Below are 16,721 nucleotides of genomic sequence, written 5' to 3'. Positions count from 1 at the left end.
TCAACTGTCTTGTAACGACAACCGATGCGCCTGAGAAGCCGCTCGGCTGTCATTACAAGGAGCGGGAGGGGACGTCCCACCCCTCCCGCCGCCTTTCGCGGCTCGCCTGGTTCTCCCGTCCCACTGAGAGACCAGGGCATCCTACCTGCACGGCCGAAGACCCGATCAAAGCCGCATTGGGCTCTGATCAGGTCTCCATGTAAAAAACCCAGAAGTGATGTCATGACATCATTTCCGGGTACTCGGCGCCAAATTAAAAAAACTGACAGCATTCAAAACAGACAAACTTGGCATTTAGAATGCTTTTCAGTGCCGAGGAGGGGTTTGGGGTCTTTCAGATACCCAGATCCCTCCACAAGGAGTACCTGTGAAAAAAAATAAATCAATAAAATCATTTTTTTTTACATGTCCGAAAATATCTGGCGATATCCGATGACCAAAATATTGGTATCAGTATCGGCATTAAAAACCGATATCGGCCGATCACTAGAGAAGAGGTATGTAGATGGCTGAGATTGAGGTGTCGCTGTGGCTCAGAGGGGTATCAAAAAAATTGGGTTTTAAGTCTTTCTTCATATCTCTTGTAAATTGTTTCCAAGCCAGTGATTTGAAATGGAAAATATGTGTAGGTAGACAATTATATTCTTGAGATAGACAGTAGTTTGAAAAGATTGGGGGGGGGGGGCGTTAACAGAGAAGGCAGGATTTACAGCCCTAGGAGGTTAGTGCTTTTTTTAGACACTTGTACCCTTCCATACCGAATAGTTGATAGTTTATAACCCTGTATATTAGTGGACAGGTCGAGTAAAATCGGTGGATAGGATCTGGAAGCTAATGCTAATCATTTCACAGATTTCTGCACTTTTCTTATTATGATGCATTTGAACTCTGCATAACCTTTTCACTCTGGAGTAATAATTGCAGTAGAATAGGCTGTCACGTATTCTGATACGAATTAAAAAACAGACAAGCCTGTCGTAACTGTCATTTAATGTGATGTTTGTCCTTTCCAATCCACATCAAATCATTATGCTAACACATTTGCAGTATATGCATTTGGATATTAATCTTATTTTATTTCTGGCAGGTCAGTCACCATCCGCCAGCAGCTGCACATCATGTTTATTCCAAGAATGGGTGGACTCTATGGCAAGAAATTACCATTGCCAGTAAATTCAGGGGCAAATATCTCTCAATTATGCCATTAGGTAAGGCACAGTGACAACTGGATGGGTTTGATTTTGTGTGAACTGAAAAAGGCCTTGTGAGAAGTAACAAATTTAAAGACTGATAGTATAAATTGTTAAAGGGAAATTCTGCAAATGGCTCTTAAATGTTGAATACAATCTGTGTGTCTTTATTCAGGGGACATTCACTTGGACTTCCCCTCCAGTGGGAACCACTACGTTTGGAAGAAAGTCACATCAACTGTCCATAATATCATTGTGGGCAAGCTCTGGATAGATCAGGTCAGTTTACTATATCTAAACAGTTTAAATAAGAATGTGGTTACCCTTTAACCCTTAAAAAAACACTCAATGGCGTTGATTTACTAACAGCAAATAAACTGTGCACTTTGCAAGTACAGTTGCATTCTGCAAGGGAATTTGCTCCAGAACTTAGTAAATGAGGAGGATCTCTGCTGACTTCCATCAACCAATCTTATGCACGCAAAAATGCTGTTTTTTTTTTACTTGCATGTGATTGAGTATTCATTGTAAATTGAAGCTTCATCTCATTTACTAAGCTCTGGAGCAGATGCCTTTGCTGAGTGCAACTTGTAAAGTGCCCAACCTATTTGCCTTTAGTAAATCAACCAAAGTGTTTTAACCACTTCCATACAGAGCAGTTTGACACCCTTCCTGCCCAGACCAATTTTCAGCTTTCAGCACTCTCACACTTTGAATGACAATTGCTCAGTCATGCTACACTATAACCAAACAAATTTTTTATCATTTTTTTCACACAAATAGAGCTTTCTTTTGGTGGTATTTGATCACAACTGGGGTTTTTTTTTTTCGTGATATATGCAAAAAAAGAGCAAAAATTTTGAAAAAAAAACACTTTTTTTTAGTTTCAATTATAAAATTTTGCAAAAAATTAATTTTTCTTCATACATTTGGGCCAAAATGTATACTGCTACATGTCTCTGGTAAAATTAACCCAAATTAGTGTATATTATTTAGTCTGTGTGAAAGTTATTGAGTCTAGAAGCTATGGTACCAATTACTGAAAATTGATCACACCAGAAGTACTGACTGCCTATCTCCTTTCTTGAGGCCCTGAAATGTCAGGACAGTACAAATACCGCCCAAATGGCCCCTTTTTGTAAAGTAGACAGTCCAAGGTATTTAGTAAGAGGCATGGTGGGTATTTTGAAGTTGTAATTTTTTCCCACAATTCTTGGGAAAATGAAGAAAAAAAATTTTTTTTCTTTTTTTTCCCACAAAGTTGTCAATTTATAAGCTATTTCTAACACATAGCATGTACACAGCAAAAATTACACCCAAAAATACATTCTGCTACTCCTTCCGAGTATGGCGATACCACATGTGTGAGACTTTTACACAGCCTGATCACAAAAAGATACTCCACGTCCAAGAAGCACATTCAGGCGTTCTAGGAGCATAAATACACATAAAACTTTCTTACTACCTATCACACTTTTCAAGGCCCTAGAGCACCAATACAATGGAAAAGTCCACAAAATGACCCCATTTTGGAAAGCAAACACTCCAACGTATATTCTATGAGGCATTATGGGTCCTTTGAACGTGTCATTTTTTTCCACAGGTTTTTGGAAAATGTGGGGAAAAAAATGAAAACTTTTTTTTTTTACACAAAGTTGTCAATTTATAGGATATTCCTAACACATAGCATGTACACAGCAAAAATGACACCCCAAAATTCATTCTGCCACTCCTCCTGAGTATGGCAATACCACATGTGTGAGACTTTTTCACAGCCTAGCCATATAGAGGGGCCTAACATCCAAGGAGCATCATCATGCATCCTAGCCACTTGCCTAGGCCTATTTTTGACATTTGGTATTTACAAGCTAAAATCAGTTGTTTTGCTAGAAAACTGCTTAGAACCCCCAAACATTATATATTTTTTTTTAGCAGTGACCCTAGAGATTAAAATGGAGATTATTGCAATATTTTTTATCACACCGTATTTGCGCAGCGGTCTTCCAAACGCAATTTTTTTGGAAAAAATTCACTTTTTTTAATTAAAAAATAAGAAACCAGTAAAGTTAGCCCAATTTTTTTCCATAATGTGAAATATAATGTTACGCCGAGTAAATAGATACCCAACATGTCATGTTTCAAAATTGCGCACGCTCACGGAATGGCGACAAACTTTGGTACTTAAAAATCCCCATAGGCGACAATTTAAAAATTTCTACAGGTTGCCATCCTTGAGTTACAGAGGAGGTCTAGGGCTCAAATTATTTCCCTTGCTCTAACGATCACGGTGATACCTCACATGTGTGGTTTGAACACCGTTTACATATGTGGGCGGGGTTTCCGTATGCGTCGCTTCTGCGCGCGAGCTAACGGGGACAGGGTGCTTTAATTTTTTTTTTTTTTTTTTTTTACTATTTATTTTATTTATTATTTTTTATTTTTACACCGTTTAACAAAAAAAAAAAAAAAGGATCATTTTTATTTCTATTACAAGAAATGTAAACATTACTTGTAATAGAAAAAGGCACGACAGGACCTCTTTTTTGTGAGATCTGGGGTCAAAAAGTCCTCAGATCTCACAAGTACACTAAAAGATAGAAAGAAAAAAAAAAAAAAAAAAAAAAATTATTATATAAAATGAAAAAAAAAAAAAGGACCTTTAAACCGGTTGCTAGGCAACAACATTTTCCGTAGCCCCGGTCCTCCAAGACCATAGAGTCAAGTGAGGGCAAGCTTGCCCTCACTCGACATCCTGTCTGTGAGGATCCGGGACCGGATCGTTTTCCCCGCTGCCGGCGGGTCCGGTAAGCGGGGAAAAGGACCGGACGCGGCGGGAGGGGGGGGGGGGGCACCTCTTCCGCCATCCCAGAAGGGTGATCCCAGGGCGAATCCGCCGCTGGGACCACCCTTATCGGAAAGCCAACCGTCCACCGTTTAAAAAAATACCAGGGTTATGGCAGCTATCTGCTGCCATAACACCGGTATTTAGGTTTAAACGGAGGACGTATATAAACCTTTTTGGACTTAGACATGGTGGCTGTATGAAGGGCGACAGGTACTCGGGTACTTTGCTGGGCAGGTGACAGGTACTCTGGTACTGATGAGCAGGTGGCAGGTACTCGGGTACTCCGATAGGCAGGTGACAGGTACTCGGGTACTCTGATGGGCAGGTGACAGGCAGGTGATAGGTACTGATGAGTAGTACTGATACTGATAGGTGATACTGATACGTGATAGGTACTGATGAGTACTGATGAGTAGTGATGGGTACTGATGAGCAGGCGGCAAGTACTCGGGTACTTCAGGCGTCAGGTACTCTGATGAGCAGGTGGAAGGTACTCGGGTACTCTGATGGGTAGGTGACAGGTACTCAGGTACTCTGATGACGGGTACTCCGTTGACAGGTACTCAAAGTACCCGAGTATCCGTCATCAGAGTACCCGAGTACCTGTCATCAGAGTACCCGAGTACCCGTCATCAGAGTACCCGAGTACCCGTCATCAGAGTACCCGAGTACCTGTCATCAGAGTACCCGAGTACCTGTCATCAGAGTACCCAAGTACCTGTCATCAGAATACCCGAGTACCCGTCATCAGAGTACCCGAGTACCCGTCATCAGAGTACACGAGTACCCGTCATCAGAGTACCCGAGTACCCGTCATCAGAGTACCCGAGTACCCGTCATCAGAGTACCCGAGTACCCGTCATCAGAGTACCCGAGTACCCGTCATCAGAGTACACGAGTACCCGTCATCAGAGTACCCGAGTACCTGTCATCAGAGTACCCGAGTACCCGTCATCAGAGTACCCGAGTACCCGTCATCAGAGTACCCGAGTACCCGTCATCAGAGTACCCGGGTACCTGTCATCAGAGTACCCGGGTACCTGTCATCAGAGTACCTGATGACAGGTACTCGGGTACTTTGATGGGCTAGTGACAGGTGCTCTTTATTGGGGGGGGGGGGGGGGGCAATCAGTGTGTTTAGGGTGCACTGTATTTGTTAACTAGCTGTTACCACACTCTCTTCCTCACACAGGATCAGTATGTGAGGAGGAGAACACGGTGACAGCTAGTTACCGTGTTCTCTGTTGACATTTGTGACCGGCTGTGATTGGACACAGTCGGTCACGTGGTAAAGAGCCAATTTCATTGGCTCTTTACCTAGATCGGGGATCGACTCTGTCCGAGGGACGAGCCTCGTCCCCGATCGCTGCTCTGCGCGCCCCCGGGGGCGCGCATTGCAGAGAGAACGAGCGGCTCGTGCTGGAGCCGCTCATGTGATCGGCTGTGATTGACACAGCCGATCACGTGGTAAACAGCCAATTTCTATTGGCTGTTTACCTTGATCAGGGATGGGCTATGTCCGAGGGACGAGCCTCACCCCCGATCGCCGCGCTGCGCGCCCCCGGGGGCGCGCAGTAGTAGCTAGAGCGGGCGGACGTCATATGACGCCCGCCCGGATCCGTACAACCACCATGCCGACGTCATATTACTATGACTCGGTATGGAAGTGGTTAATACACCAGTGAAACAATCCCCCAGTACATTGTTTCATTATTATACAGCGGGTAAAAAATGTACCACGTTACCATTTTTCTAGGTAAATATATTTCTAAAGATGCTATTGATATTACATTTTTATCACATAACAAATAAGTGCAGAAATGAAATCGCATGCATTTCTCAGGTGTGATTTTGGCCCATTCTTCCACACAAACAGTCTTTAAATCAAAGGCTCCGTGGGCCTCTTCTATGAACTCTGATCTCTAGTTCTTTCCACAGATTTTCTATTGGATTTAAGTCAGGTCATTGGCTGGGCCATTCTAGCAGCTTTATTTTCTTTTCTTTGAAACCAATTGAGAGTTTCCTTGGCTTTGTGTTTGGGATCATTGTCTTGCTGAAATGTCCACCCTCGTTTCATCTTCATCATCCTAGTAGATGGCAACAGATTTGTTATCAAGAGTGTCTAGATTTGGTACATGTTTCCATTCATCCTTCCTTCAATTACATGAAGTTTGCCAGTACTGTATGCTGAAAAACAACCCCACACCATGATGTTCCCACCTCAAAACGTTACTGTTAATATGGTGATTTTGGGGTGATGTGCAGTGCCATTTGACCTCCAAATATGGTGTGTATTATGGCTTCCAAAGAGTTACTTTTTGGTCTCATCTGACCAGACTATATTCTCCAAGTATTTTACAGACTTGTCTAAATGTTATGCAGAAAACTTTAAAAGAGCTTTAACATGCTTTTTCTTCAGCAATGGAATCTTGTGTGGTAAGCATGCATACGAGCCATGCCAGTTGAGTGCATTACTTATTGTTTTCTTTGAAATAATTGTACCTGCTAATTCCAGGTCTTTTTGAAGTTCTCCACAAGTAGTCCTTGGCTCTTGGACAACTCTTCTGATAATTCTTTTCACTCCTCTGACAAAAATCTTGCGAGGAGCGTCTGGTTGTGTCCGGTTTATGGTAAAATTAAGTTCTTTCCACTTATGGATTATGGCCCCAACAGTGCTCACTGGAACATTCAGAAGTTTAGAAATCCTTCTGTAACCAATTCCATCAGTATGTTTTGCAACAATAGGGTTGCAAAGGCCTTGAGAGAGCTCTTTGCTTTTATCCATCATGAGATGTTTCTTGTGTGACACCTTGGTAATGAGACACCTTTTTATAGGCCAGAGACTGAACCAGCTGATATTAATTTGCTCTGACAAGGGCTTTCCAATTACTGATAGATTTCAGCTGCTGTCTTGGCTTTCTATACCGTCTTGCACCTCCCTTTCTTCATGCGTTTAATACTTTTTCCCTGTGTCATTCCATTTTATTACACATAACTTAATTTCTGAACTTGTTTGTTTTGGTTTCTTTGTATGTATGGATTGGATGGGTTGCTACCAACATGTGGTGGAAATTTAATGTCAAAAGCACCTTTAGAAATATATTTGCCTAGAAAAATACTTATTTTATCCGCTACATGTGACAATCACTTACATTTTTAAACTTTCTGCTGGGAGCGTACATGCAAAGGTGGCTTCATAGGACCCCTTTGCCTTTTTGTTTACTGCACTCTTTTAAGTTATGTTATCCTACAAAAGGTTTAAAGGAAAGGAAGATAAAAAAAAAAAAAAACGGAAATTTATATAAAAAGCATGCAGTGCTACCCACAAAAATTAAATAAATTAAAATTCCTACACAACACAATTCCCCTAAATCATACTATGTGAATAAATAAAATGTGCATTATCAGTACTTATACATTACATATAACATAGATGAAATAATATATCAAATGAAGTCAATTGTAAGTCCATACACCTTCTAATGTTTGAGCAATGAATTCTACAAAAGTGAAAAAATGCAGCACTTGCCTTTAAATCCAATATGTGCTTTACACCCTTAACAATACATCCCAGTGGCTCAACTCACTCCCCAAATTTATTTGACAAAATGGTCAAAGCACAGGATAGAAAAGTCAAATACACCGTGACCTTTAGAATTAAGGGTTGCCAAACTATGGCTAGTTGGAGTAGAAAATGCCATCAGTACTCACAAGTAAAGTGCTTAGTCCAGCACTGGGAATCTGACAGCATAGAGATAAATCAAGTTCTGCACCATTAAAATTTCCTGTTCTGTGTGCGGCTTCTCCTCCCACCTTGCTGACATCACTGTACTCAAGACTCTCCCAATGCATTTTGTCTATCTGGACGTCATCAGGAAAATCCCTGATCATGTCTTGTTTTACGAAACACTTGGGTGGACCTTCAGTGCTCATCTGAGCACTTTACTTGAAAGTACAGCTGGATTGTTTTATATAGGTTTTAATAAAGAGGTTGTTTTCCTCCATGAGCACATTTTATGTATTTTCACTGTATGCTTTATGTGCACTATATGGGAATTATTTTGATTTATTTTATTATTTTTGTGGGTAGAGCTATACGCTTTTTATATCATCTATGCGATTTATTTGTCTTATGATATTTCTATAGCAACTTGATCTTGTGGGTTGTTCATAAAGAAATGTAGATTGTTGTATTTATTTATTTATTTTTATTTTAAACTGGAAATGACTTTAAGAGCCCATTCACATTGAGGCGACACTACTCCGGGGGGCGACCTGTGAAGTCGTGCGCACCGCTGTGCACCACGACTTTGGCGCGACTTGCAGAGACTTCACATAATGGAAGTCTATGCAAGTCGCTCCGAGGTCGCCCCAAAGTAGTACAGGACCCTTTTTCTAAGTCGGAGCGACTTGTGTCGCTCCTATTAGAACGGGTCCTGTACTATTCAATGGACCGCGACATACCGCGACTTGTCAGGCTGACAAGTCGCCTGACAAGTCGCGCTAATGTGAATGGGCTCTTAAATGAGGGAAAAAGGGGTTGGAGAGAAATTACATTATGAGCCATTAAGAGGAATGAGACCTCTTGCCCTACCAATTTTATTCCATTACGTGTACTTCTCCTTTACACAGAATCTAATGGCATTAAAGCATCCTGTATCCTATTGATGTTTTAGGTTTTTAGTAAATTGGTGTACACTTTTAAGGTTCTGATGGATTCCCTGAACTTTGGGAAGAGAATCCTAGCGCACATAGGATTTGGAATATGTTCTTAGAGAGGATCCTCCACCTGCTGTCAGAGGTGGGGGTGGGGAGAGGGAGGGGCGAGGCAGTGCAGACCTGGAGCATGTTACACATTACACCCTAAATATGGTTGTAATGCTTCTTCTGTTAAAAAAATATATATACATATATATATATATATAGATAGATAGATAGATAGATAGATAGATAGATAGATAGATAGATAGATAGATAGATAGATAGATAGATAGATAGATAGATAGATATGTTGTAATAAGTAACATACTGCAAAAGGTGAACATATAATTAAAAAGCTCCAAAATTCTTAGGTCATTCTTACCAAAAATAATATTTCTGATCTTTTCAGTACAATGCAGTTTGGATTAAATGTAATTTGGGTTCAAATTTGTAGCCCTATGGTCCTTAAGGTAGATGATCAGATGTTTCATGGCATCAGGCACGCAACAATCATAGCAGAATTGCACCACGTTTGGGGTGCACCCTCTATAGTTTATTTACCTCATCTTTAAAATGGATGATGTGCCAATTGTAACACAGAATATGAGGGGTCTGGATACACCTTTGAAACAAGCAATGGTGTAATCTGTTCTATGCAAATACCATCCTACTATTATAGGGTTATAAGAAATGCATCTTACAGGGAACTCGTTGTGCTGTTTGAAATACTCCTGGATAGGCCATATGATTATGTTCCACTCAATTTATACATCCTATTCCAGGGGGGTGAGTGCGCTGGTACATGGATCTCCAGGATTTTCAGTCTGCAGTGGATGAGGGATGCCTAAAAGAATTAATGGTATCCAAATGCGTGACATAACGTTTTAATGTGATTTTACTGCAATAAGGAATTGTGGGCAGAATCGCGGTGATTATGCCGGTAATTCCAAAGCACCAAGTGTGAATGGAGCCTCAAGGAAATCTAGTTTTCATATTATGTACTGTATAAAATATGCAGAAGATCTTCAAAAATACCCACATAAAATAGTTTCACAGATATTCCTTAGCTTTAATAGAAAATCTGGAGAGCTACCAAAATTCACTCACTTTGGGACACTGGCCAGGCGCAATGTGAAGAAAACATCCGTTCCTTGCTGCATAAACCATACAGCTGGTTCTTGAACATAGGCTGTGTAGCTGCCACAACCGATTGCCCTCTAAGATGCAGAAGATAGATAAGACCTGATGACTTTCTCAACTTGAAATAAATTAATAGAGCAGCTTTCACAATAAATAAGATCAATTGCTATGGTTGTCAAATGCTGTGTGGTTGACGTTTTATTTTTTTTTAGTTTTAAGCATACACTTTTAATTTATTATCTCTTTTTTTCCTATATAGTCTGGAGATATTGAAATTACAAACTATAAAACCAAGGACAAATGCCAACTAAAATTCACCCCATACAGCTACTTCTCAAGGGACATTGCAAGAAAGGTATTGCAACAGAATTTATGCTATGAGAATCATGTATGCATTTTGTGGAATGTATGTATCTTAACCACTTTCATGGTACAGTAATAGACTTAACATCAGTATTTTTATATAAAATATAAATGTATTAATTTAGACTATAGTTAAAAACACACATACACACACACCCTCCCAACATAGGGGGGAAAAATACATATACTCATGTACTGGTTGAATGTGAGCAGGAAGACTTACACCTGACAACTCAGCCAATATATGAGGAACAAACAGTAATTGTCATCAGATATGTATAAAGTTAGTGTGATTTCCTAAATGGGGAGACCACTGTTCCACCTCCAATTCACTCTACATGTTTCGTGGCAATCCACTTCATCAGGAGTATAATTCAGGAGGAATAGATCTATGAAAAGATATAAACAGCAACAACACAATAATATCATGTACACTGAAACAATAATATCCACTTATTTACCTATATCTATCTCCTATAAAGATGATATTTTATCCCCCTAAACAAACCCCAAACCCAAAGGAGCTCCCAGTTCTCCACAATGGACCCAGGTGTTTCAAGTGGAGACAATGATTCTCTCCCGGGCAAGTATGTAACCTGGCAAAAGATAGTTCAAACAATAATATAGTGTAGGTCCACCAAGAGGTGGTCCATAAAAAAGCTATACTAGAGAATTATCCAAATAAAGTAGGATATAATGCTGGGGAACCAAACAAGATTACGCATATATATGCCCATGTACCTAAATACACAGTACAGGTAACCGTATATATAGTCTCACAGCACACATATAGCCAAAATTCAAACAAAATTAATAATAAAATATTGCAAGTACATACCAGCGAATATTGCGTAGGAAATTTACCAGTGAGCCATATTAGGAACACACATCTTTGAGCCAGGTAGCCAGATAGGTGGATATAATCATAAATTGGAGATTGAATCAAAAAGTCAAAAAAAATGCCCTCAGAGGCAAGATAAAAGTTAAACTGAGTATTTATAAGCTATAATCAGTCCTGAACATTAATTGAAATGGCCACAATTCCAATATGTATTTTATGGTATCCTATAGGATCAGAAAAAGAGAATAATAATCTTGCTAGTAACATTAATATATCATATGTAGAAGTAGTAGTGAATATAACTAATAGAGGCGTATACATACCTCAAAGTTGTATATACACACAGGAACAAAATAGCTTGTCTTGCATCAAAGAGAAAGTGGGGGAAAAGGGGAGGAAGGAGGGTGGCCCTTGCACATTGGGGACCAGTAATTGCCACAAAGAGGGTATCTAAAAAGTGAAAAAACCATCATGAATTGTATGTATCCTTGATAATAGAGAGATCCAGTAGTTCATGGAATCTGACGCTGGATTGAGCCCATCAGCGTCACTTAGCAGTACTGCGCATGCACCGGTGATGCATGTGCAGTCTGAGATCGGGTCCGACTACGTCATGCACCCCCTGCAGACATGCGGCATTGGCGGGAGTGTCGGACAGGACCTGGGCAGTATATATAGGGTGTGGAGTTTTTCCCCCAATTAGTGCAGGAGCCTCCAGGACTGTATCTGACAGCCCAGGTAAGATGGTTGTTTTGGCAGCTGATTCCATGAACTGCTGGATCTCTCTATTATAAAGGATACATACAATTCATGATGGTTTTTTCATTTTTTTAGATACTCTCTTTGTGGCAATTACTGGTCCCCAATGTGTAAGGGCCTCCCTCCTTCCTTCCCCCCTCCCCTTTCTCTTTGATGTAAGAAGAACAATTTTGTTCCTGTGCATATATACAACTTTGAGGTATGTATATGCCTCTATCTGTTATACTTGCAATTTTATTTGAATTTTGGCTATATGTATGCTGTGGGACTATATATACGGTTACCTGTACTGTGTATTTTGGCACATGGGCATATATATGCGTATTCTTGTTTGGTTCCCCAGCATTATATCCTACTTTATATGGATAATTCTCTAGTACAGCTTTTATATGGACCGCCTCTTGGTGGACCTACACTATATTCTTGTTTGAGCTATCTTTTGCCAGGTCCCATACTTGTCCGGGAGAGAATCATTGTCTCCACTTGAAACACCTGGGTCCATTCATTTCATTCTCAAATGTGGAGAATTGGGTGCTCCTTTGGGTTTGGGGTTTGTTTAGGGGAATACAATATCATCTTTATATGAGATAGATATAGGTGAATAAGTGGATATTATTGTTTCAATGTACAGGATATTATTGTGTTGTTGCTGTTTATATCTTTCATAGATCTATTCCTCCTGAATTATACTCCAGATGAAGTGGATTGCCACGAAACATGTAGAGTGAATTGGAGGTGGAACAGTGGTCTCCCAAATTTAGGAAATCACACTATCTTTATACATATCTAATGACAATTACTGTTGTCAACTGTTAATGTTGGGAGGGTGTATGTGTATGTGTGTTTGTAACTAATGTCTAAATTTATAAATTTATATTTTATATAAAAATATTGATGTTTAGTCTATTACTGTACCATGAAAGTCCATCCTCTTGCCTCAATCAATTTCCATTTCTATATCAATTTTAGGACTTAGGTACATTTCAATTTTCTGACTATGGTGTAGCACTTCTTTAGATTCTATCTTAACCACTTGAAGACCAGGCCTTTTTCTGACACAGCTCACTTACATGTAAAAATCTGTATTGTTTGCTAGAAAACTACTTAGAACCCCCAAACATTAAATATTTGTATAAAGCAGAGGCCCTAAAAAATAAAATGGTGGGTGTTGCAATTTTATATGCCACACAGTATTTGTGCAGTGGTTTTTAATTTTTTTTGGAAAAAATACACAGAAACACAATATAATACCCTATTGTTTAGTAAAATGTAAATAGATACCAAACATGTCATGCTTTAAAATCGCACGCGTTCGTGGAACGGTGACAAACTACCTAAATTATATTATTCATAGGCGACACTTAAAAAACTTTTACAGGTTACCACTTTAAATATTCACAGGAGATCTGGTGCTAGAATTATTGCTCAGGATCTGACAGTCTTGGTGATACCTCACATGTGTGTTGCTATCACTGTTTATGTACAGTGTGGGACCAACGTCTGCCTTCATCTTTGTGCACGAACACTGGGGGACGGGGGCGCTTTTAAAAAAAAAATTTTAATTTTATTTTTTTTACACTGTACTTTTACATTTTTTTTATCACTTTTATTGTATCACAAGAAATGTAAACAACCCTTGTGACAACAATACGCTGTGACAGGTTCTCTTTATTGAGACATCTGGGGTCTATTAGACCCCAGATGTCTCCTCTGACCTTAAAAGCTTTGGATCATACCTAGATCGGTATGATCCAATGCATTTTTCAAATCAGTAGTGGCATGTTGACAACCTGTGAAACCAGAAGATGATGAAAGACAGGAGAGACAGGAAGGCGGCAGGAGGGTGGGGAAGATCCCCCTACTACTTTGTAAAAGTAATCCAGTGGTCAGAAGGAGGTGGACCTCATACTGTGAAGGACAGAACCTAATGTCCCTGCTCTGTCAGCAGTTCACATTCCGGGAGTGGAGAATTATCAGGTGGACTTCGTCAGACAACAACAGTTGTCACCAGGGAAATGGGCTATCCACCCAGCGGTATTAAAGGCTATCTATTGGCGGTGGGGCATGCTTTATGTGGATCTGTTGGCATCCAGGTTCAATGCGAAACTAGACAGGTTAATTTACAACACCAGGGATCCTTAAGCGTTTGCAGTAGAAGCCTTTTGCTGACATGAGACCAGTTCTCCTTGTAAGCCTTTCCTCCATTACTGCGTTTTCTGCATCTGCTTCACAGGATTTGACTGGAGGGAATGCTGGTGATTCTGATCACACCAACTTGAACCAACCAACACCAAGAATGTGGTATTCCGACATTGTGAACATGTCACTTAACAGTCCTTGGGTACTTCTGACTTTGTGGTCAGATAAGGGTAAGAATATGGGGGGGTCTGATGCAGTCATCCCCACAATTTTGAGAACCAGAAAGGCTACTTCAAGAAAGATTTATCACAGAACCTGGAAAATCTGTGGCCTGGTGTGAAATTAGAAGGTTTCATCCTCACAGAGTATGTTGTGGACCATATTTTGTCTTTTCTGCAGTCGGGGGTTGATATGTGGCTTGCCTTGAGTACAATCAAGGGGCAAGTTTGGGCTTTGGCAGTTCTGTTTCACAGACTAATTAGTGCATGTGTTTATTCAGAGTGTCACATATATTGTTCCTCCAGTCAGGTTGCCTTTGACCCTGTGGGATATCAATTTTGTGCTGTCGGTTTTCGAGAGACCAACATTTGAGCCAATTCGGGATTTTCAGATAATCCTTTTGACAGCGAAGGTTGTGTTCCTGGTTGCCATTACTTCAGCACAAAGGGTGTCAGAACTGGCAACTCTTCCTTGCCATTTCTGTTACTTCACCATGATAAGGTGGTTTCAACTTTCCATCTCAACCAGCACATTGTTTTGCCTTCTTTTTTCCAGGCTTCAGTCACCAGGGGACAAGGCTCTTCACATTTTATGTGTGGTTCAAGCTGTCAAGATATATCTGAAATTGACTGCCATCTTCAGGCAATCAGAGGCAATCAGACTTTCAATTCGTCCTTCCCTAAGGACTAAAGAGGGTCACGTGGCTACCAAATCTACTCTTTCCTATTCAGTTTGTCAGCTTATCTCTCAAGGCTCCTTCTACCAGGAGTGTAGGTGCCTCCTGGGCTATCCATCATCAGGCTTCAGTGGCCCAAGTCTGCAGGGCTAAAACCTGGTCACACTTTACAATATTTTACCAGATGTAGGTTAGAGGTGCTGAGGGGACAGCCTTTGATCGCAGTGCAGGCTGCTGTGTAGGTTCGGTTTGGCCTGTTGGTATTTGCCATGTCTCCCTCCCCTCATGGGCATTGCTTTAGGACACATGTATCAAACACACAGCCTGTGGGCCATTTCACGTGGCTCTCACACCTCTACTGCAGCTACAGCACCCCCCCTTGTCTCTGCCCCCACCTTGTCTCAGCAGTCGGCAGCAGAGAGGAGGACAGAACTACTCCGCTCGATCCTGCGCGTCTCCATGCAGCTATGGAGAGGCTCATATCTGCACCCCCCCCCCCATCTCAGCAGTCAGCAGCAGAGAGGAGGACAGGACTCCTCCTACAGATCCGGCGCCTCTCTGTGCAGCTGCAGCACCTCATCTCCACCTTTCCTTGTCCAGTATTCAGCAGACTCAGGAAGCTGACGCCTGTCCTCCAGACCCTGAACTTTCTGCTTCCCAGCTTCTTCCCGACAGCAGCACAAGGTAAGGGAGGTGGCACTGTGATGTAAGGGAGGGTGGGGGACATCTGAGGGGGCATGCCCTGGACATCTAGTCTTACAGATACCCTTTGAGGGCCCCCATATAGCCTGGTACACACTAATGCCTCGTTTCCACTGAGTGGATCGGTTCGGGTCAGTTCGGTACGGTACGCTATTTTGAGTGTTTCCATTATGAAAGTGGCCCATACAACCGAACCAAACCGCACCATTCCTGGTCCTGCTTCAGATGTAGGGCCATAGGAAATGGTACGGTACAGAGCTACTGGCGTCACACGATACATTCCACTGATTGGCGGACAGGAAAACTTCAATGCTCACGTCAAATGAAAGAGCAAAACAAACACCTCATTTGGTGTAAACCCCGCATGGTCCCTGGTGGCCTGACTTGCAGTGGAAATGCTCACCTGAATAGACCGGACCATTCTAACCCTTCCAAACTGTACCGACCCGAACTGTTCTGCTCAGTGGAAACGAGGCATATGTTTGCTGGGTTGAATGAAAAAGAAAACTATCAGCTTGAGTTGTAGCCTCTGTACTAACGATCCAACATTAGTAGAGAAATCTCCCCCACTGAGCTATTGTGTACTGACAGGGGACTCAGTACACAACAGAACACTCAGATAAGCGCTCTCAGCCATTGGCGTGGGAGAGTGGGTCAGCTGCTGGCCAAACAGCCGGCTTCTATCGAACCAGCTGGCATACACATGGGCCGAATATCACCCGGTTTTTATTGAATGGGGTTTTTTTTCGTGTACGGGGCTTAATGCTGATGCAACTCACAATAAAATTTTACACCCCTGCTTTAGGACAACCCTGTGAGTAGGGAATAACAGAGCTTCTCTCTGTTCCTTGATGTATGAAAAAAGAAATCTGGATTTTTGAATTGCGTGTCAAATACATTTCTTGGAGTACATCATGGGACACAGAGATCCCTCCCCTCTATGTTATGATATATGGATTGTTACAAAACGGAGGCACTTCTTTTATGGGAGTGGAATTTATAGGAGAGGACCTGTGTTTTTGCAGTGACCTGTAGGTGGCATATAACCCTGAAAATAAGGAATAATAAAAGTGTCCCTTGATGTACTCTAAGTAATTAATTTTAGAGGTCTTATTAACAAAGTGTAACTTATATTATACACTGTTT

General features: G+C 41.2%; 1 protein-coding gene across 2 annotated transcripts in view; it reads left to right on the top strand.

Annotated features, from left to right (window-relative positions):
- OSBP2 (oxysterol binding protein 2) overlaps positions 1-16,721 on the top strand; it is a 426,310-nt gene that overhangs the window by 382,735 nt on the left and 26,854 nt on the right. For both annotated transcript variants that reach the window (XM_082273351.1, XM_082273352.1), the window contains 3 exons: positions 1,088-1,208; positions 1,366-1,469; positions 10,136-10,231. In XM_082273351.1, coding sequence (XP_082129477.1) covers positions 1,088-1,208; positions 1,366-1,469; positions 10,136-10,231 — 321 coding nt within the window. The remainder of the gene's footprint in view (positions 1-1,087; positions 1,209-1,365; positions 1,470-10,135; positions 10,232-16,721) is intronic.

This window comes from Pelophylax lessonae (assembly GCF_965119305.1).
Source record: "Pelophylax lessonae genome assembly, chromosome: 1".
NCBI lineage: Eukaryota > Metazoa > Chordata > Amphibia > Anura > Ranidae > Pelophylax > Pelophylax lessonae.
This window is presented reverse-complemented; position numbering and strand designations above follow the sequence as displayed.